This window comes from Aquila chrysaetos, chromosome 8, assembly GCF_900496995.4.
Source record: "Aquila chrysaetos chrysaetos chromosome 8, bAquChr1.4, whole genome shotgun sequence".
NCBI lineage: Eukaryota > Metazoa > Chordata > Aves > Accipitriformes > Accipitridae > Aquila > Aquila chrysaetos.
The window spans coordinates 44,129,226-44,149,773 of record NC_044011.1 but is presented as its reverse complement, the minus strand read 5'-3'; the positions used below and the strand labels follow the sequence as shown (position 1 = coordinate 44,149,773).

General features: G+C 55.1%; 1 protein-coding gene and 1 long non-coding RNA gene across 9 annotated transcripts in view; one reads left to right on the top strand and one right to left on the bottom strand.

Moving 5' to 3' along the window:
* Nucleotides 1-20,548, bottom strand: part of OPCML (opioid binding protein/cell adhesion molecule like) — a 315,386-nt gene that overhangs the window by 108,306 nt on the left and 186,532 nt on the right. For 6 of the 8 annotated variants that reach the window (XM_030021749.2, XM_030021748.2, XM_030021751.2 and 3 more), the window contains one exon: nucleotides 11,155-11,239. In XM_030021749.2, the coding sequence (XP_029877609.1) occupies nucleotides 11,155-11,239 (85 nt within the window). Of the gene's footprint in view, nucleotides 1-11,154; nucleotides 11,240-11,674; nucleotides 12,091-12,354; nucleotides 12,388-20,548 lie in introns of those variants that run through there. The other 2 variants (XM_030021752.2, XM_030021750.2) reach the window with 2 other exon arrangements.
* Nucleotides 6,440-7,339, top strand: LOC115344451. Its single transcript, XR_003924524.1, has 2 exons — nucleotides 6,440-6,541; nucleotides 7,085-7,339. It is a non-coding gene; the product is annotated as an uncharacterized LOC115344451 (long non-coding RNA).

Genomic DNA, 20,548 nt, shown 5'->3' with positions numbered 1-20,548 from the left:
TCCAAACGCAAGCGGCCAGCCGGAAAGCTGGCGAAGGTGAAAACGCACCGCGTGCCCTCACAGCTCGCCAGCTCCTGCACAGCGCAGGATGTGGCCACCGGGGAGAGCCAGCACCTTTTAGTAAAGGGAGCTGCTTCCCTCCGATGGGCTGGCCCCACCGCTGATTTACTGGGGGATAAAAGCGAAATCAAGGAAAACACGCCAAGCGCACCTCTGAGAGTCTGCGGCCTCAGTTACAGAGTCTGGGCAGGCCCCAGCCGCCTCTTAAAACCTTCTCTTGGTCATAACGGGTCTGCACGGTGACCAGGGGAGGGGTGGGTGCATTCTGCCGGGGGGCTGGCTGGCTCTGCAGCGGGCGCTGGAGCACGACATCCTTCGCAAGAAGGGGAGGAGGCGTAGTGCCACTCGGGAACACCGTACAAAAGGCGGCAGAAGGCAGCAGGATGAGGCCAGCAGCCACCCTGCAACGGGCTGGCAATCCCCATTGCCTGGAAGGAAAACCAACCCAACCTTACAGACCGGCGAACACGCTCCACCCTGGACCTTCTCACACGGAGCACCACTGGACGGAGTATACGACGAGACAGCAGCAACTGCGCGTTGCTACTTCAGAAACCTTCAAAGTCCTCGATGGCATCCCAAAATGCCAATCCTGCAGCACACCGATGCTATGAACAGACACGCTCGCACACCAGGAATCCTGCGCAAGGAGATTTAGAACACGAAGACGGTCCCCCAAGCCCTTTGTGCAATCGAGCAGGACATTATCGGCCAGCTGCAGCCTGAAACTACTGCAAAGGTTGCTTCTCCTATCAGTTGGGCAAAGAGTTCCTACTGGGCTGGGTCTCAAAAGCAGGGAAGCACCTTACAGCGGCCAGCCTGTTTCCTTACAGCCGGCTCCAGGCGGTGGTTGTCACCTTAGGCTTCCCATCAGCTCGCAGGGCGGTAGCTACAGCCTTGCCTGGGTCACCGTCTGAGGCATCTCCTGCTTGCCCCCCACCCACGGGGCTTGTTACGCTGTCGTACAAAGGATATTAGATTCGTCTGACACATTTTCTCCTTGGCAAATCTCCGCCGGCTGTGGCACAGCTTCTTATCCTTTCCTAGCTGATCACAAAAATTTTGCTTGATTGTTTGCTCCAGAGCTTTCTCAGGATGGAAGGCGAGCGATCTCCTAGGACAGTTTCTCCTCCCTTTTCCACACCAGGCACTATATTTGCCCTTCGCCAGCGGTCTGGAGCATCCCCTGCCCTCTCGGATGAGCGGCAGCGGTCCTGACGTCGCTCCAGCCAGTTCCCTGCAGAGCCAAGCAGGAACAGCATCAGCCCAGGCAATTTATATGGGAACCCCAGCAAGAGAGTAGAGCAGACCAGAGGAGGAGCAGTGAGCAAGAGAAACCCCTCTTAAATAGTTTTGCAGCGGGGTTTACCCGTGCTGCAGCAGGCAACAAAGAGAAACATCAAGAGCAATGAGACAAGGCAGGGGAGGCGTCGCAGCAGATAAAGGATTCTTCAGGTATGAGACAAAACCAGCTTTGGAAACCTCGCAGAAGTGAGTTTAAAGTCTCCGGAGGATATCAATTGAGAGTCTGTCACTTGGTGTCAGGATAACTTTCCGGACAGCTCTCGGAGCTTGTTAAGCTCTCGTTTGGGCTGCATTTGAGCTCTGGTGGCAGTGCTGTCTGCTAGCACGAGCGCTGACACAAGAGATGAAAAAGACCTGCCGAGTCCACGCAGCTTCTCCGTTATCCCTCCAACATCCCCCACCGTGACCTGCAACACCCCCGGCAGCGACCGGCGCGGGCAGCTCCGCTGGTGTTGCTCCAGGACACGCTCCCTCAGGGAGGGGATATCTCTAAGCAGGGGCAACGCACCAAAACCGGGCTCCTCCGGCCCCAAAACAGGGGCTGTGGCGTCCGGGAGGAGTTTGCGGGCGCAGGATGGGATATGTGGGACGAGGTGCAATGGCCCGTGTAACGCACGCAGTCAAACCAGACAGTCGTAAGGGTGTCTCGGCATCGCGATCTATGGCTCCGGGAAGAAACTAGCCGCTTCCCCCACAGCAATCATTTCATCAAAAGCCCTGCAAGACTCCCGCTGTTCCCGCTAGCCCTCGATCCCTAACTTTAATTAAGTCCAAACAGCTTTCTCGCAAGAACAACGGAGGAGAGGGTGACTCAGACTGCGATGGGACCAGCCGGCGTAATTATCATACAGTTAAGAATATTAATTAAAAACAGCCCTCCCCCCAGTTAAAAAAAAAAAAAAAAAAGCCAAACTAATCAATTCCACTTAAAGGAATATATGGGGATAAGGAGGAAGAGCAGGGAGGGTGACGGAGAGAGAGATGAGATGGGATGCGACGTGAATGCTAACAGCTTCCCACCGTAGCCGCTGCCGCAGTAAGCCCCAGGCCTGGCTGCTTCCAACAGTTACTTAGAGTCTCCTTGGAAATGGGCTCAATCTTTTCTTCTACCTGCTGCTGCATCAGAGCAACTCCTGTGATCACACAAAGGACTTTAAATCTCGGCTTTAACTGCCTTGATTGAATTAAATGCAACAACACGGTAAAGCAGCCTCTTCATTTAAGGTATAAGCATGGAGGCTTTCTCTTCTGCTAACGGCACTCTCCCTCTTTCTGAAATGATGAGTTGCTCGTGGGTTATGCTCTTTAAGAAAGAAAGAAAAAAGTCATCTGATAAAGTGGGTTATAAAACCGGTGGTGGTAATAAACGGAGAGCAAGGAGCCTGATGCAAAGCCAGCAGAGAAGGCAGAAACCGCTGTAGGGATGCAATATCTGAACCGTGATTAATACGTGACCGTGGGTGACGGTGGAGGGAGCAGCGCAGGAACCCGCAACGCAGGGGGGACAGAGAGCAGCGCTGTGCCCAAGAGGGGACCTCACCCGGGCGGCAGAGCGGAGGGTATCGATGAAGGATGATGAGCGGCTGGCTCCCAAGCGTCAAAGCCGAGGGAGGAGAGGCGCCCGGTAGCAGGACACCCCTCTCGACCGCAGTCACCACGTGGGACAGACCGCGGGCTGCGGACCGAGGAGCAGAAGGGGACGAAGCCAAGCACCGACGTGATGTGATGGGTACAGCCTTGCGGTGGCTGCCTGTCCTCCGACAAGACTACTGTCCTCTGACCGAGAGCTGCAGGGAGAAGGCATCTCGTGTGCCCAGGTTCATGCTTGGGAAGGGAAAGAGTTGGGGAAAACTCAGCCTGCAGAGACACTGCAGAAAAGGGCTGCGAGCGGAGGAAAAAATTATGAGAGATGTTGTTCTCTGCCAGGGCACAACTCTGGTGCTCCCAACTCCTACCCACAGCCATAAGTGCCCGAAAAACCCTGGGCCACGTCACTCCAAACGAGATCAGCAAGGACCAACACAACCACAGACTCATCACGGAGGGTGAAGAGCTTAGCTTCCATCCCTCCTTCCAAAAAAAATCCACGTTCGTCCTCCTTTCGTGGGACTTGCTTGCTTCTCTGCAAAACGGGGACAATAGCAGCACGCTCCCGTGGCTCTTACAAGCCGCAACGCAGAGCGGGATATGTTACGAGAAGGTGCCCTGGGAGCATAAACCATTTCTTTTTATCAGCCTCCATTATTATCACATTAATGTCATCTCTGCTCGCAGGATGAATGCTCAGGTGCCCAGGAAGCACTCCTGGCTCTTTCCTGCCCCTCCGCGGGAGCAGGGCACCCTGCCGGCAAATGCCCACGAGAATTACGGCCGGGTTCCCGGGCGCAGACACGGCTATCGGTTCCTTTTTATGAGCCTTCATTGTTATTACCACCTATTTCTTTTTACATTCCTGCCAAAATACCAAACATTAATCTCCCTCGCTCCCTGCAGGCAAAACATGGGTAATTGGATTTATATGGGTTAGAAATTTGTTAGATTTTTTTATATATATATATATACACACACAGAGAAAATATAAACAAATAGCAGGCAGCAGGGGGGACGCACTGCCCCGTTGTGACTGGTCCTGGGACCTGGGTACCAGCTGGCTCAAGCCAAACCCCGCCACGTCTCGGCTCCCTGCAGCCGGCACATCCCCGCGGTCCAGCCGGCCGTGCTGACTGCTGGGCTCTGATTTAGGAACTCATCCCACAGCGCTGAACTTCACGCGATGGGAGTTACCAGTCGTGGCTGCTTCTTTGGTTCATCCCTTCCCACGCTTTGTTTTTCCCTTTACTCATTCCCTTCTTGCCCCTGCCACTTTCTTTTTCCCCTACCAACTTTTCGCCTCTCTTCTTCCACTTTCTCCCTCCTAGCCTCCCATTCCTCCTCTCTCCAGCTCCAGCCAGGAGGTGACACCACACACAAGCCTTGGCACACCAAGAGAAGAAAAAGCAAGATGCTCTGTGCGACGGCTCGTCGGGTTTCCCCGCTCTGAACCCCACCTGCACTGGAGATGGCACAAAGCACCTTATCAGCGTCAGCACAATTTACTGATCCGATCCTCCGCCACAATAGTTGTTATTCTCATTATCTTCCCCTTCCACGGAGAAGCAGAATTTAAGACTCATTTTTATCCTGAGGAACAAGTCCATCAAGTGAGTATAGTCATGGAAACAACTCGTTTTAAGCAAATCTTGGGAAATATTCATAGGAAAACAGAAGTACAATATGTGAGCATTTTGCACTAAAGATCCGACCTTGAAGGCTTCTGTCTGTCAGGGAAGACAAGACCTACGCATCAAATCAAACCTGCAGTAAGCAACCCATTACAGACTAAGAATTGTTAGCAGGGGCTGGGGTGGGGAATTATTTTTCTCATTAAAAAAAAAAAGAAAAAAAAAAACCCAAAAACACCACGAAGAAGAAAGACCAGAACATCCTAACCCTCAAAGACTGCTCGCAAGGACGGAAGAAGAAGTGATAGTCACCGAATCAGATATTCCTTATGAACTGTCTGCTCAGCTGCAGTATCTAAAGATTATCACTTAAAACAATATGTCCAGCTGTTGTAAAAAGCATCCGTGGTTTAGGGCTGAGAAACGCAAGGAGGAGGCAAACTGTGAGAGCAGTCAAGGGAACAGAGAAACTCTTCAGAAACCGGGAATGTGAAAGACAGCCACTGTGCCCCGGTTTCATTTTGCAGCGTTAACACCTAATCCTTCTCTAGAAACAAAGACCCGAGCTCCTGGAGCAGCGTGCGTGATCCAGGGGAAGGACGGCTATTACCGCTTGCAATCCCAGGGAGTTTATTATGCTCGCAAAAAGATCTCGCGTACCCTATAGCGAAAGGATTACTAACAGTTCAGTGTCAACCCCCGGAGCTGAATATCACCGCTTGTAACTATTTCTGGCTAGTAGAGCTCAAAAACTTAGCGGGGGGGGATCGCTTTTTGCCAGGCAAAAGGACATTCCCAGGGCTTGCATCCTGGCCCTTGGAGAGGTGACACCGAGTGACTCCTCCTCCCGCTGCAGAGCCGGACCAGCTCGCTGCACTCTCAAAACCACGTTTTTCTGAAGCAAAACCCCAGTGCCCTGGTTACGATCTCTGTAGCAGCAGGGCTCTAGCTCTCTGCTGCTCGAGTCCGGTCCCACGCTCGAGGCAAAGCCTCTCTTGCCGTACCCGGCACCAGCTCGGCAGGAGAGGCGTTGGCACAAGCAGCAGCGAAAGCCTCGCCGGCTGAGGGTCAACTCCCCAAAGCCGGCCCCGAAATCTCCCCCTCGCACAGCAGGGACCGTGTTGCTGAGCGGGGACAACCAAACTCTCCCCGTGCAACCCAAGCGGGCAGCCCACGCAAACCAGCAAGCCCTACCCTGGCCCGAGACGGAGACCGACAATTCATCCAGCAGCAAGGACGCCAGGACTTCAAACTCCCTCCAGCATCTCCTCCCGTGATGCTAGCAAGGACAACGGCATGGCGGGGGCGGGGGGGGGGGCTGCTCGGCTGCTCCAGCCCCACCGAGGTGGGAAAGGGGCACGACCGGGGAGGTCGGGTACCAGCTGCACGGTCTCAGCATCTGCATTTCGGCAGCAGCGTTTGCCTTCGTGTAACGGGCTGGGGTGGAGGGAGCCCTCCCGCAACCCCCCGACCTTTGGCCAACCACCCTTCCAACGGCTGCGATATTACAGTGAAATTAGCGGGCACTGTAATTATAACTATCAGGAGCAGATAAGACAAGTTAAATACCAGCTACCTAGGGAGAAATTATTATGCCAGCCAGGAGGATCCAAATGCCAGAATCCGTGGCTGTAATTTCACTGAGTCGCCAATTACAGCTCCGCCACGCAGCGAGCTCTACCTTGGAAACGGCAGGTATATATTTAGCTGCTCCAGAAAACTTTTGGGGTAGGAGGGGGAGGGAGGGGGCAGCGATGGAGCAAGTCCTCGCTAATCTGCTCTTCGCTAATCCCCACGCTTTTAGCATTTGCACACAAAAAGCAGCAACTCTCTTCCCACTTCTCAGCAAGGATTTAACAGCAGAGACGTGGCTGCATTAATGCTTCTTTTCGCTGCCGGGCACCGCGGTTGCACGTTGCACGGCGGCAGGTGAGTGTCACGACCTCCATTAACAGGTAGGTAAACCGAGGGCTGGTGGTTTGACTGAGACAGAGGCAAAAAAATCTGATTTCCCGACTTCCCAGACCCAGAGATTGTGGTCCTGCCGCCTGCTCCTGCTGGTTTTATTTTACTGAGGCCTCATCGTGTGCTGGGAAATAGACTGCGGTAGATTATTACACCCAAAAAAAAAAAAAAAAAAAAAAAAGAAGCAACATTGTCAGAAATAATTAAAACTATAATTGCAAAAATAAATGGAAGAACGGCATCTCGTGATGTTTTATTCTGGCTTTTTATTTTTAATTGGAATTGTTCTCATACTCGCTAATTGGCAAAATACAGCCAGTCGCAGAGTCTTGGATGCGAATGAACAAAGCTACCCCGGTTTTTTGGTCTCCTTCGTGGACAAGCAATGGGGGAGGCCACAGAAGCGAATATAAAGGTGGAGGGGGATTTGACTTGAAAATCTGCCTTTAGATAGAGGGAAAAAGCATCTCTGTATTATTTAGTTTAGAGAAAAGCCTAGTTATACATGCCTAACATCTTTTGTACAACCTTAGCACCACCGATGAATGCTCATTTCTTCTAATCATCGCTGACAAGCAACTGCTGTTGGCTCCATTTTACAGATGGGGAGATTGAGGCAGACAGCAACGGCGGAGCCTCCTCAAGTCCTGGTGTCCCTGGGGCGACAGCCAAGCAGAAAACCCAGCACACCCTGTCTCCCAGCTGCTCCTTCCAACCACTGAAACGCACTCTCTTTGCTTTAATAAAAAAAAAAGCCGGTATTTCTTAAATACTGATAAAACTATAAAGCCTTGAAATTTTGAGCAGCTGTTGTTTTATGTCTTTATGAACTGTACTGATGCCTGTTATAAAAGGTCGGTTTGCTGGCGGCACAAGCGATACGATCCTGTTTACTATACATCCCCGTTTTAACACCTCTTGAGTATTTGTCACAGCAGCGGCGTTACCTGCGGTTCAGCCGCTGCCTGCATTGCCTTTGCGCTCCGGCTCAAACTCCGGCAGCCCTCTGCGATGGTGCAGATGCTTCCACCGCTGCGATGCAGTTGGGATGAAACGCAACCCAAGGTTTCTAGCCAGGGTCAGCCCCTTGGGATTGCTAACCGTGCTGGGGACCTGCCAGTGATACCCCCGTAGCAACCTAGGGGACGGATGGCCGTGCCCCGCGGCTCGCAGGGCACGCATCCAAGAAGCATCGTGCATAGAAAGCCGAGACTCGGTGGCACTCTTCCCAAAAGCAGAGATTTAATCCTTGTTTCCACATCAAAACCCAGCTGGGAAATTAAAAAGTGACCTTCTTCAACCTCCCTGTCCATTACCAGTGTGCTCCTTGTTCCGTTCCATGTCCCAAACTGGTGCGTAACACGGGTTACTCCTGCCATCTAAACATCTGCCCTGCTTCAGAGCAGAAGGTCTTGTATTTCAGAGTCAGGTAAGAGGCAGCTTGATTTTCTTTTGAATAGCACACAGAGAATTTGGAAACTGCCTTGAGCTCCCCAGAGAGGAAAGGTGCATGACTATTACGGGAATTGTTTGTTCTTACAATAAAAAGTCGTGAATGATCAACAATCTCTACTTAAAACAGGGGAATCATTTGCTGCTGATCTAAGATGACCTAGAAGTTGCCTGTAGATGGAGCCTTAGTTTCTGCAAGGATTATGCTGAGCCTCCCTCCGAAAAAGGGTGGAGAGCTGGAAATGGAAGCACCCAAAATGCAATACAGGAAAACCACAACCAGCCTGAAAAGCCTCCAGGTTTCCTCCACCGCTAGCGTGCGGTTCTGCTCTCTCTCATCTCTTCCCTTCCGCAACGCAATGTGTGGTTAAAGAGCTGATCTTGGAAAGCAAAGAGCTTCCATCAGCCCTGCCGAAGCCAGGGAGACTCACGGGCCCAGCCCATCTCATGACCAGGCACGCAGCACCGTACGAAGCAGGATGGGAGAGGACCCGATCCCTCCAGACCTAGCAGGACTGCAGCTAATTCTGCAAGTGCGACAAGCTGGAAGTACAGGTTTCTCAGTTTTCCAAGGCCCAACTCCTCGGTTTGAGCCCCAAGAAAAATGCCATTTTGCAGGGAGGACAGCAGAGGACACCTCATCTGCTCCTACTATGGGTGCACAGACTATTTGCCGGGAGAAAACCTCATCAGGGGTCCCAGGCTAGACATCTACCAAAGCATCGCCCACACGGAAAGACTATCCAGGGCAGTTTCCCCTTCCTGGCTCTCCTGAGGGTATTGCAGCCCGCAAATAAATACCAGCCACATCCTCAAGAAGCTCCACCTTTGGGCTGCTGTGGGCAACCCGCAGTTGATGCTACCCCTTTGGGCCGCTGCGTGCAATGCCTTGCCCACCTCCGGACCCAAGGCAAGACAGAGAGCCGCTCGCTACTCGGAGGCTGCGGAGGGGCGGCAGCAGCAGGGAAATTGGGGTGGGAGAGAAGAGGGGGGCTGTTGGGAAACAGCAATGCAAGAAGAGATGGGGCAGACTGAGGGCAAATGGGAGCTGGAGGCCAGAAACCCAACTGCAGCAGGGAAAAGCTAAAGCTGAAAAGAAAAAAGGAGAGGGTGAGAGCATGGAAAAGATGCACCAGAGAGCCTGGGCAGGAGCAGACGCTGAGGGGGTAAATGGGTAGAGAGCAAGTGCTTTTGGGGTAAAGGGTTCCTCTAAGCGCCGGCACCCGGAGTCCCACCAGGGGATGCAGAGTTTCTTACACGAAGGCTAAAATACCCCACCGCTCCGGGGCTGGCTGCTTCACAAACATCCCCTCTCGCAAACAGCACAGAAAAGAGGCCAGAAGCTTAAAAAAAAGAAGGAGATCCAAGTCAGCCCTCTGCTGGCAGCAGCCTCGGCCAGTACTGGAGCTGTGGGGGCTCCCCGGGGAAGGGGCTCAGGCCCCCAGCTCACCCACAGCAAGCACCCATCCTGCTCTGACCTCCACGAGCCTTGCTTCGGAGAGCCCCGAACCACACGCTTCACCAGGGAGACAAATTCAGAAGGCGAGGAAAAGAGCACCAAAGCCAAAGGCATCTCGCTGGGGGATTGTCGTCTTTTCTTTAAACTGCCTTGCTCACTCCGGCTCAGGTTAATCTTTGTTGCGGTTCAATTACGAAGAGCACACGGAAACGTGCCCTCTGCTCTCCCGCTGCGCCGCAGACCCCAGTTACGTGGGGTGACGACAAGCGCGTCCCAGCGGGTCCCTGGCCGGGACCGAGGAATAGGGATGCGCCCGGCACAGGCGACACCCCAAAGTCTGGCAGGAGCTGTGCCGGGAGGCAGGCAGGCAAGCAACCGACACCTCTCCCGGCAGCACAGCCCTCGAGCCGGAGCCCGTTTCCCACCACCACGATCACGCAGCGAACATTTCCCCTCTACGAAGACCACCCCAGCCACGGAAAGCCTGCCTGACCCCGCCGTGCCTCCGCCGCCCAGGCGAGCGGAGGCCCCTCTGCTCAAACCGGCGCAAGCTCCTCATCCCCGCCGACGGCTCGGCTGCTAACGGAGAGCGTGACACGCTCGGCTCGCTTGTGCCATCCCTGTGCCTGGCTTTGGGAAGAGGACCTGCTCTCTGCTGCAGCCCTGTTACTCTGGGTCTGAGCGAGGGAGCAGCCAGCCTCGCGTGGGGGGCACACGCTGCTCGCTATCGCAGAGAAAGCGGCAGACTAACTCCTCCGGACTCGCTCGCTCCAGGCTCACGCCCCGCCGTCCCCCGTGCTTCTTCTCCAAGTCCCAGGGTTGCTCGCCCAGCCAGATTAACCGACTCGGGTCCTCCCTGGGCTGCCTGAAGCGCGAACAGCACGACCCAAAGCCCTGGATGCGAGCTGACTCCCCACCGCCCTCCGAAAAAGGCTGGGCTGCTATCTGCTCATCTGGCCACGCTGCTGCGATGTCTATTGAGTGCTGCCATCCTACCCAGGTAATGCACCATGTACACCTGTAACTCGTTCAGGGAACGAAAAGGGATGCTCTGCCGTATTGTGCAGCATAGAAGCGGCCCATCTGCATATAACCTGCCTGCATTTCTCCTACAGCCAACAGCGTAAGGTAAAGCATCCATCAGAATTCATAAGATGCACCCCTGGAGTAAAAGATTGATTTGATATTAACAGATTCGTGCAGAGACTATAAAGCGATCAAGGCGAAACACTGACACCTCGGAGGCATCGCAGCCCTGGAAACCCGCTGGCGATGCAGACTGGCATCGGTGCAGGCAGTGCGGACCCCCCCCACCCCTCCCACACAGACACACACGCACGGAGACAACTTTGGGAGCGTGAGGCAGCGCTAACTCGCTGTCTGCCACCTAAGCCCCTTTGTCAGCTCCTCGTCTGGCACCCGCAGCCCCCCGCCAGCACCGACGGGAGGTTGCCAGCCTCGCACCGCAGCCCGCTCTCCGCCACGCAGCACCGGCACATCGGTCCCCCAAAAAAACCGCTCTGCCAGCGCATCCCCTGCCACGCCGGGAACGAGCCCCCGGGATGCATGCGAAGTCTCCAGCCGGTCCCAGGACCACTCCGGCAGCCCCGCTCGGCGCACAGCATCCCACCGAGAGCCGCAGCCAGGATCCCCCCCAGTCCCCCCCCAAGGCAGAAATCCAGCTGCTCCTACCTGAGCGTGGCACTCTCCCCTTGCCGCACAGTCACGTTGTCCATAGCTTTGGGGAAGGTGGCATCTCCGCTGCGCACGGGCACTCCTGCGGGCACAAGGAAGAGCAGCCTGAGACAGAGGACGACTAGGCACCTCCAGGGCAGGGCTAAGCACCCACCGACCCCCATCCTGGGCAGCAGGGACTTTTCCGACACCCGACAAGGCCACCAGGAGCGAAAAGGAAGGGGGGGGGGGGGGGAGAGGAGGGATGGGGTGCGTGTGTGGGGGGACGGGGGGGAGCAAAACCACCGGGGCGAGCGATGCGGAGCTCCACGGAGATCAGGAGAGCCCCCGGCAAGGCAGCCTGCGAGCGCTGAGCCTGCCGAGCGGCATCCGGAGGGAGTCCCCAGTATCCTTGGGTGAGGGAGGAGGACGGGAGGGCCGGGGGGGGGGGGGGGGGGGGGGAGGAGGAGGAAGAGGAGGAGAGAAGGTGCAGAGCAAGAGATGAAGGTCACAGATGTGTGTCTGCTCGAGACGCTACTTTAAGATTCAGTTGGGCACACGCTGCGGAGATCTGGCATCAAAAGTTTATAACCCAAGGAGGAAACGTAAGTGTCTCTGGCAGGAAAGGGAGGGCGGCCATAAAAACAGGCTGGGGGAGCAAAACGGGCTTGGAGTTGGGTTCTTTGCCGGCTGTTGCTCTTTCGTTTAAATAATAGAGGGAGAAGGAAAACGAAGACGGGGAAAAAAAAAAAAAAAAAAAAAAAAAAAAAAAAAAAAAAAAAAAAAAACCCCAAAAGCTCCCCAAAATGCCGATTCTGTCGCAAGATCGAAACTTCCCCGCGGAGCTGCAGGCGACGTCCCCGCCGCCCAGGACGCAAGGCAGAACCAGCGATGCTCCTCGGCTCCGCAAACTGGGGTCTGGGAAGCGGCTGCTTCCCCCCCCACCCCGCGCCTTCTCCTCGCCCCAATCCCACCCCCCCCACCCCCACCCCCCCGCCCCACCACCGGGGGCTCGGGGTGGGAGGTTGCTCTCCCAACTGCCGCTCAACCAAAAAACGGGGAGCGGGGGAACGAGCGAGGACGACGAGGAGGAGGAGGAGGAGGAGGCGGCGGCGGCAGCAGCATCCCAGCCCCGCCGGCGCGGCTGGCCGGCAGCATCCCCGGGCGGCGCGCAGGCTGACTTCCCGGGGTTGTCATGGCAGCGGCTCCATCACTGACCGGCACTTTGGCTTCCACGCACACCCGCACCCACCCCACACCCGCACCCGGGCGGGCGGGGAGCGGAGCCGAGCCCAGCGCCTTCCACACGCCAGACTTTAACCCCTGCCGCACCGCGCTCCCACTAGCCAAGGGACACACACACCCCCCCCCCCCCCCAGCTTTAACCATCTCAACCCCGGCTGCAGAGAGGACTGTTCTGCACGCAGCATCACGCTCGTACAGCCCCCGACGAGCAGCAGGGTGCTGGCTCCCTTGCCCACGCCAACCCCGCTTTGCTGCATCTTTCTCTGCATCTTTCTCCGCATCTTTCTCCGCATCTTTCTCTGCATCTTTCTCCGCATCCACCTGTTGATGAGTCTCCCACCCCACTGCGTGCAGGGCTGGGACCGCTTTCTGCCCTGTGCCTGGGCAGCAGGTAGCAGAGAGGGGCTGGGAGCCTGCCTGCAGGCAGGGCGGTGAGAAACGGCGTCCTGCCGCCACGTATTTGCCCCGCAGGATCGCGTAGTAGGCTGGAAGGGAGCTCCAGAGGATCTCCCTGCCCTGTCCCCACTCCCTGACACAGAGATCATGGCAGCAAGAAGCCCCAGGGCTTTCCGCCCCACCGGTTACAGCAGGGCAGCGCCCGAGATCAGCGGAGACACCCAGAGACCACCATTTACCTCCTCAAAGAGCAACTGAGGGCACCAAGACCTCGGTGATCGTCCAGACACATCCGTCTCTGTGCCTACAAAAGAAAGCCAACCTCACGCTGCCATGTCCCGGCAGCGTGCTGTACAGTTCCCCATGTCCAAGCCAAGACAGGCCGGACCTTGGTTGGGTGCCTTCCTCCAAAGGGCATCTGCCTCTTCTACTGAATATATCACGGGGAACCTGCACCTTCCAGGGGCTAGAGGAGAAGCATGAAGACCAGTGAAAGAGCTTTAGCTATTTCGGGACCCCAACCTCATCCAGGGACCCAAAACACAGCTGCTAAAACCGATAAAGAGGGTTTGCGAGCGTTTTTCAGTGATCTCAAGCCCAATTATCAGCATAGCAGGTCTCTTGTATGTGGCAGTGGGACACAGCGATCCTAAATACACCGCTAGCCACAGGCTAGCACTGCAGAGATGCGTGCTGGCTGCCGGCACCAGCTATGGCTGCAGGCACCAGAGGGATGCTCACTGCAGCTTGGATAAATAGGACAGCCTAGGAGCCGAGCGAGAAAAGCAGGACTGAGTTTTCCATCAGGAAGCTCTTCAGCTGCCGAAAAGTTGGCTTAACCCTGAACACGCAGCTTGGCTGCTTCCTTTCCCCCCCCCAGCAGTCGACGCTGGGCATCCTTCAGGGGGGAAGGATGGAGAGGAAGGACACCCCATCTCCTTCCCGATCTGTTCCTACCCTGGCACAGAGGAACCGCGTCTGCTGGCAGGGAGGGAGCAGCAGCAGAAAGGAGTCAGCGCAGACCCATTGCAGCTCCCCACCAGCAAGACAGCCCGACCCTGGGCACTGCTGAGCCTCATCCAGCAGCAGGATGAGCTCCAGCGGGGAGGGTGCTGCAGAGACCAGAAGCTCTGCTGGGTAAAATGGTGTTTACCCCTTGGGATAGGAAGCTGTAGTCGTAGAGTGTGCGTAGCAGAGAGCCTGCCAGAGCTGGTGTAATTCATGAAAGGGGAGTTTTAAAGGGGAAAAAAGCCTGTCTGCTTCAGAAAGAGTCTCTGAGGAGACTGGAGAGACATGGCTACATGAACAGATGTAAAGGCAGGGCATAAACGGGTAGACAGATAGCTAAACTGGCTGCTACGGACAGCTGGGCACAGGTAAGCATATATGGAGCATCGGGGAGGGGAAAGAGGGGGCTGGAAAGGGAACGTTATACATATTTACGTAACGGAAACCTGCTTAACTGTGTAGGGACCCAAAAGCCTGGCACAACTACGCAGGAGACTGCGGGAGATACGTCTCGACCATACTCACCCCGGAGGCCGCTTTGCGCATCCGACACGGGTGCAGGCAGCCAGAGCAGCCTCTCCGGCCCCCGTCTTCTGGACCACCCCATCCCAAATATCTCCCAGTCCCATTGCTCTGGTTAACACTACCTCCTGAGTGAGCATGCTGCCATCAAATGAAGGGAACAAGCCGGGACACGGGAGAGAAAAGGGCAAGGGAATAAGAACTCGAAATCCAGGAGGCTACAAAATCGGGATGCAAACACTAAGTCAGCAGGCACGAAAGCAGAGCCGCTTTTGTACCTAGACGGTTTGCAGACCTGAGGTTGTATGGGGTAGTCATGCGGGTGGCTTCAGTTCAGGTCCCTGTCTAAAAATATCGCCTAGCTGAGAGGGACTCAGAGGCTGGCACAGGCCCTGGGGGCATCAGGCATATGGCAGTGGCGGATCCTGCTCCTCACAGTGACGTTAACAAGCCCTGACCTTCTCTCATCATCCCAGAGGCTCAGAAAGAAACTGAGACTGCAAGGACAAGTCCCTCCACCTCCCCGTCTCTCGCCTCCCAGCCGATTGTCAATCTCAGCTTTTATTAGTGGTGCAGTTTGGCCTCCATCTCCCTCGGAGATTTCTCCCTCGTTGCTCTAATCAGGAGCTTGCAAATGTCAAGAGTACAGGCCTGGAAGTAATTAGTGAGGGACCGGAGCCCGGGGGCCACGGAGTGGCTCAGCAGCAGCGCTGCTCCGGCACCGCGCTGGGGAACAGCCTGCAGCCACCAGGACCTACGGACGGCTGCCCTGGATTTTATTCTTCAGCCTCACTGCTGCTCCCGGATTATTTTCCCCTTTCTCCACGCAACTCAGGGCATGCTGAGATGCTCTCTGTGCAGCAGGGAGCGAGTCCAGCTCCTTTGAGATGAACCGCAGCGAGGGATGTGGAGACTCCAATGACACCGGGACGCTACGCACTTGGCCAGCAAGTGTCACCTCCCTGCTCACGAGCAGCCTTGGGGACACTGCCTCTTCCAAAGGAGCTCCAAAGAGTATTTCTAACTCCTTTTAAACAAGACACAGATATTCACAGCCTACGGCCTTCCCACAAGCACCCTGCCTGGGTAGGGGAACGCTATGAAGCACGGACACGGCTGCACCAGCGAGGTGCCCTTCACCCCGGCTGAGCGACTTCTCCCGCGGAAGGCACAACAAACCACCATGTCCTTGTCAAAGGGGAAAGCACAGTCCTCAGCAGGCAAAGAAAACTAAATCTTACGGCAAAGATAATGGGAAATAGCTTTCTTTTCTTTTTTCGAGGTGAACTTTGGCGTCTCTAAGCCATTCAGCCTTGTTCGCAACTGAAGGGGTTAATGCTGCGCCCAGGAATGCAAAAACCCAGCAGAGCTGTAGGGGAGAGCAGTCCTTGGAGGACCTGGGCTTGTTTAATCAAAGAGCTAATCCTTGCTCCCAGGGATTCGCCCTCCAGCACTGGTGGAAGTTCTCCAGATGTCCCTCTGGAAACCCCAGACAAGCTTTTTCAAAGACGCCGGCTCCTCTCCAGTCCCTGGCTTGCAGACAGCTGCTCGGCGCTTTCCGAACACGGGGCTCTTTTAAGGCATCTCTCTCCCGGGGCATGTGAAATTTCTAATCCTGAACATCTTGGCCACACTATCTGGCCAAGATGTATGTAACACCTCCACGGCAAATAGAGCGAGCTGTGTCTTGTTGGTATCCTGCTACGTACAGATGGCGTCTGGGCTTGGGGCTATAAGATTTTTAACTAATATCTTTCTGCACTGTTATCCCCTCCTCCCTTTTCTCCCACCTCCTCTTTCTCTCCCTCCTTCTCTCCATCTGTCCCTACCCCCTCTTTTCTCCACCTTTTCTCTTGCACACTTGCAGCTGCTAATTTTTACCCAGCATATTTGGCAATCCATCCCGACACCTCTTCCCCCACACCCTGCTGCCCTGCTTCTTCCTTTTCCCATTTGCTGCCGAATATTCTCATTTCTTCACCCAAAAGCAAGAGCACGCACAGAGAGCACCGTGCATGGGCAGGACGAGCACGCACGCCCCATGCAAAGTAGCACAGCAGGGAGAATCGCATATCACAGTCCCGGGATAAAGCTGAGCATCCACCGGCGCGTGGAGAGGAGGGGGGACACCAAAGCATCACCCCCTTCCCAGGATGAAAGCCTTAGGAAAGCCGCTTACGGCTGGATTGACCACTGCCCAGCCAGTGGCACACGCACAGCTCTCTCCCTCTGTCACCCCTGCCTCTCTCCGGCAGAATTTATTTATTCCACTTAATTTTTCCAGTTGTTTTATCTTGTTTTATCTTCACACTAAATCAGGCTCTCTCCGCAAACTGAACTTTTATTTTCCGTGCTGTTACATTTAATGCATTTTATCGCATGAATTTAGCAAAAAAAAAAAAAAAAACCCCGCTGAGGTAATTGTGAAAAAAATGCAGCCTATTCTTCAAATTGATCGTGGTGCTTGAGCTCGCCTGGGCAGAAAATGCAAACTCAAGACTCATGCTCCTCGCTAATACCCGACCGCTGGACTGGCTTGGCAGTCAATGCCCAGGTAGCCCCTCTGACACCATCCTCGTGCCCTAAATGCAAGCACAAATCCTCCCCACTTCCATAAAATCCTTCCAAGAACGTGCAAACCCAGCCTGGGGTCACGCCGACAGCGTGGTGAAGCACGTCGTGGTTCAGGAGGACCTGCAACACCCGCTCAGCTGCACGGTGATGGCTGTGGATTTTAACAGCATTACTTTACACTTAATGCTCAGCATGCAGCTAAAATCCCAGGCTGAACCAAAGACATATGGCACGCTTAAAATGTGTGTAAACCTGACAACTGAAATTCAGAAAGGAGGCAGCTCTGAAGACACCCACCTTGCAGAGTTAAAAGCAGCCTCCCTCATTACGCCAAATATTAAAGAAAAAAATCCAACTCTGAAAACACCCTGCGCTGCTCAAGCAAACCTCGAAGGAGCTGGGACACCCGGGTACAGCAGAACCGTGCAGAGCCGTCACAACATTGCCCGAAAAGCTTGAAAGGCGAGGATTTCATGTTCCAGCAGTCTTTCTGACAACGATCCAGGATTTTTTTTTAATTTTTTTTTTTTTTCCTAAGGAAATCAAAATGTTAAGATCTTCTTTGTGATGCCAAGATTTTTTTTTGTTGCCATTCCTGTTGGTATTTAGTGCACTTGGGCAAGTTTTCAACTCCCATGCCGTTTTTCCATTAAAACCTGACTCTCGAGGAAAGGGGTGTGGGGGGGGGCAATTACAGACATGTGACATTTTGCTTAGTTGCCAGAACATTTCCATATCAAAACACGCCAAAGTTCAGCCTGCTTCACGGAGGACGTTGTCTTGCAAAAAAAAAAAATTGCCAGCTGATTATCAAAGAGCACAACAAAAACCCCACTACATTGCATAGTCCCTGCTGGCATTTGCCAAAGAGATGCTTCCAGGAGCCCATTCCCAAATTTCCCACATCCCTGGGAAGCAGAGGCAAAAAAATCAGACCGGGGCCGAAAGGAATTGGAGCATCAGAGAAGAGAAAAAAAAGTGCAGGGTGGGGGAGTACCTTCAGCTGGGCTTCCTTGGGGTGGACGGAGCCCTGGTCCAAAGAGGGGTGTCTGCAGTCACCCCACAGCAGGCAGGGCAGGGGACGCCGGGGGGGGACACAGTGCTCGGCTGCGGGGGACCCGGGGGGGAGCTTCAGCCTGCACTGACCCACAGGGACAAGCGAGGGGGGCTTAAAGGCTATGTACCGGCAAGGACACCCCATTAAGGCACATTTATTTGGGCGCGGGGAGAGGACACAGGTAGTCCCTCCCTTCCCCTTAATCATAGGGTGCAGGCAGACAATTTGCAGCCTGCGGAAGGGCTCCAGCACCTACAGCACCTGCGGGAAGAGGGAGGGAGGCAGCCTGTCCCCACCTCTGCGCGGCGTGTGCAGGATGAGGCCAAACCCCCTTCGGACAGCGAGCAGCAATTAAAAGCCTGCTTGCTTCGATAGCACCCCAAGGGACGCGGGTTTTCCATAGCGGGGTTGCTCAGGGGAACCTGACGGTGGTACGGGTACCTTTGCCCGCGTTACGGGCACGCTGCAGCTCGAGGGCTGCTGGGGACAGTCACTGTGCATGGGGACAGAGCCTATGTCCCTCCCCAAAAAAGGGCAGGGCGGGCAGGTTTGAGGTTGCAAAATACCCCTTCTTGCTCTGAACCCTCTGAGCTGCAGGGGACAGGGGAAGGGGACAGGGGAAGGGGACAGGGGAAGAGGACAGGGGAAGGAAGAGCTGCTCCATCCACCCATGGCCCAAAGTCCTATTTAGAGGAAAAGGAGGGAAAGTAGGTTACGAACAGCGGAGGCAGACGAGCTGCTGTAAACAGGGCAGCAGCGCCGCACACTCCCACAGGCTCTCGTCTGTTCGGAGCACGGCCAAGCACGGGGCAGCGCAATGGCCCCGTTTTCCCCCCCCCGGCCGCCACCTCGAAGGGCCCCCCCGTAGCCCCAAAGTGAGCGCAGGGGATGGGAGCCGACGTCGGGGTGCCGCTGTTGACGAGCGGGTGCTGATGGAGCTGTGGCACAGCACGCCGCACGCACCCCATCTTCTCAGCCCCAGGGACTGGGGGGTGCCCCCAAAAACCTACAGAGCTTTTCTGCGGAGGGAGGGACACAGACATTTTGTCCGGACGCACACACCCACCACATCCAAGGAAGCGGGAGCACAAGTCGATCACATACGCTCCCTTCGCAAAATCATCTGTCAGCCTAGAAAAAGCCAAGGGCCATACGTGCACTTGGGTGCCCACCATGCACGAGCATCTCCGGTTCACCCCAAACCCTACAAACGAGCCTGACTCAGCGCTGGCAGGCAGAGGTCCGAGTTTGGCAAAAGCCACGGCAAATGTTCAAGGGCCGCAAGCTGAACCCAAACCACAAAGGCAGAGAGAGGGAAGAGGGGGAGCAAGTAGGAGGAGGCCACGCAAAGGATGGTGGTCTCCAACCGAGGGGGCACCGGCCATGCCAAGGTCCAAGGGGCCAGGAGCACGGACGGACCTGAAGGCATCTCTGAGATGGAGGAGTTAAAGAAAGACGTGCAGATGGGAATGAGCTCTGACAGAAAAGGAGCCCGGCTGGGTTTGACGTGGTTTCTCCATCGTTAGTATCATACTCACGTACCACCTAATGACTTCTCACTGGGACAAGGTGTGGAGGCACAATCACGTTCCCAAATTAGTCCGGGAGTAGGAGAAACACCAGAAAAGAGGCTCTTGATCACAGATGGCTCGGCATTGCTGAGCCTGGGCACGCAATGTGCATTTGAGCCTTACCAGCCGTTACAGACTAGAAATGGAAAACAGGACCCGGGATTTAGTCCTGCATCTACCACAGTCTCGCCCTGACCGTGGGCAAGGCGGCGAGCGTCTCGGAGCCCCTCAGCTTCCCCCACCTGCCAAGCGGAGCAGGAACATTTCTTCCTTCTCCTGGGAGCATTACAAGGCTCATTTCATAGACGCTTGCAAAGTGTTTTGTGAGCTCTTAACTGAACGAATAAAAGAACAAATAAATAGACAGCACATAGCCTTGTTTATCCTATTTCTAAATATGAAGCCATTGCATAGCCTCTGGGCTTATTTACAAAATACAGAGACGTAGAAATGATCAGAGCGCAGTTGTGCCACCTACGTTAGAAGCGGGAAGAGGGAAACACCACGCTCTTGGCTGTCCTGGGAGGCTTCGAAACGGTGCCCGCCGTACACGTTCCGAAAGTTAAAGAAAGGAAAATCATCTCTCGCCATTCTCCTCCTGACATTTTTCACACCTGGATGACACAAGAGCCACCCACCTCGGGGCTGGCTGAGCCAAGACAACCCGCTCCCATGCTCGGAGGCAGGAGGACCAGGCGTCCCCCAGCACGGGGCTGAGCAGCAAACCCATCGCAACGCAACGCAGCCACAACGGACTGCAAGCCCTGGTGCTCTGCCCAGCCCCGCTCCGACGCAGGGCAGCAGGGTTTGCCAACCCGGCCCAAACCTCAGACCTGCCTCAGTATCAGCAGGGTGGCCAAGACAGCAAGATTTAAAGAGAGGGAGGGAAGAAGAGAAAAATTTGCCTAATTATATAGAGATGAATGGGAGCTCGAAAAGCTGTCTTCCCTTGCAAGCAACGGCTTGTGTCCCGCAACACAAGAGTCGAAGCACTGCACATTGTGCTCCACCTGCCCACCAGGTAACCCTCATCCCCTCC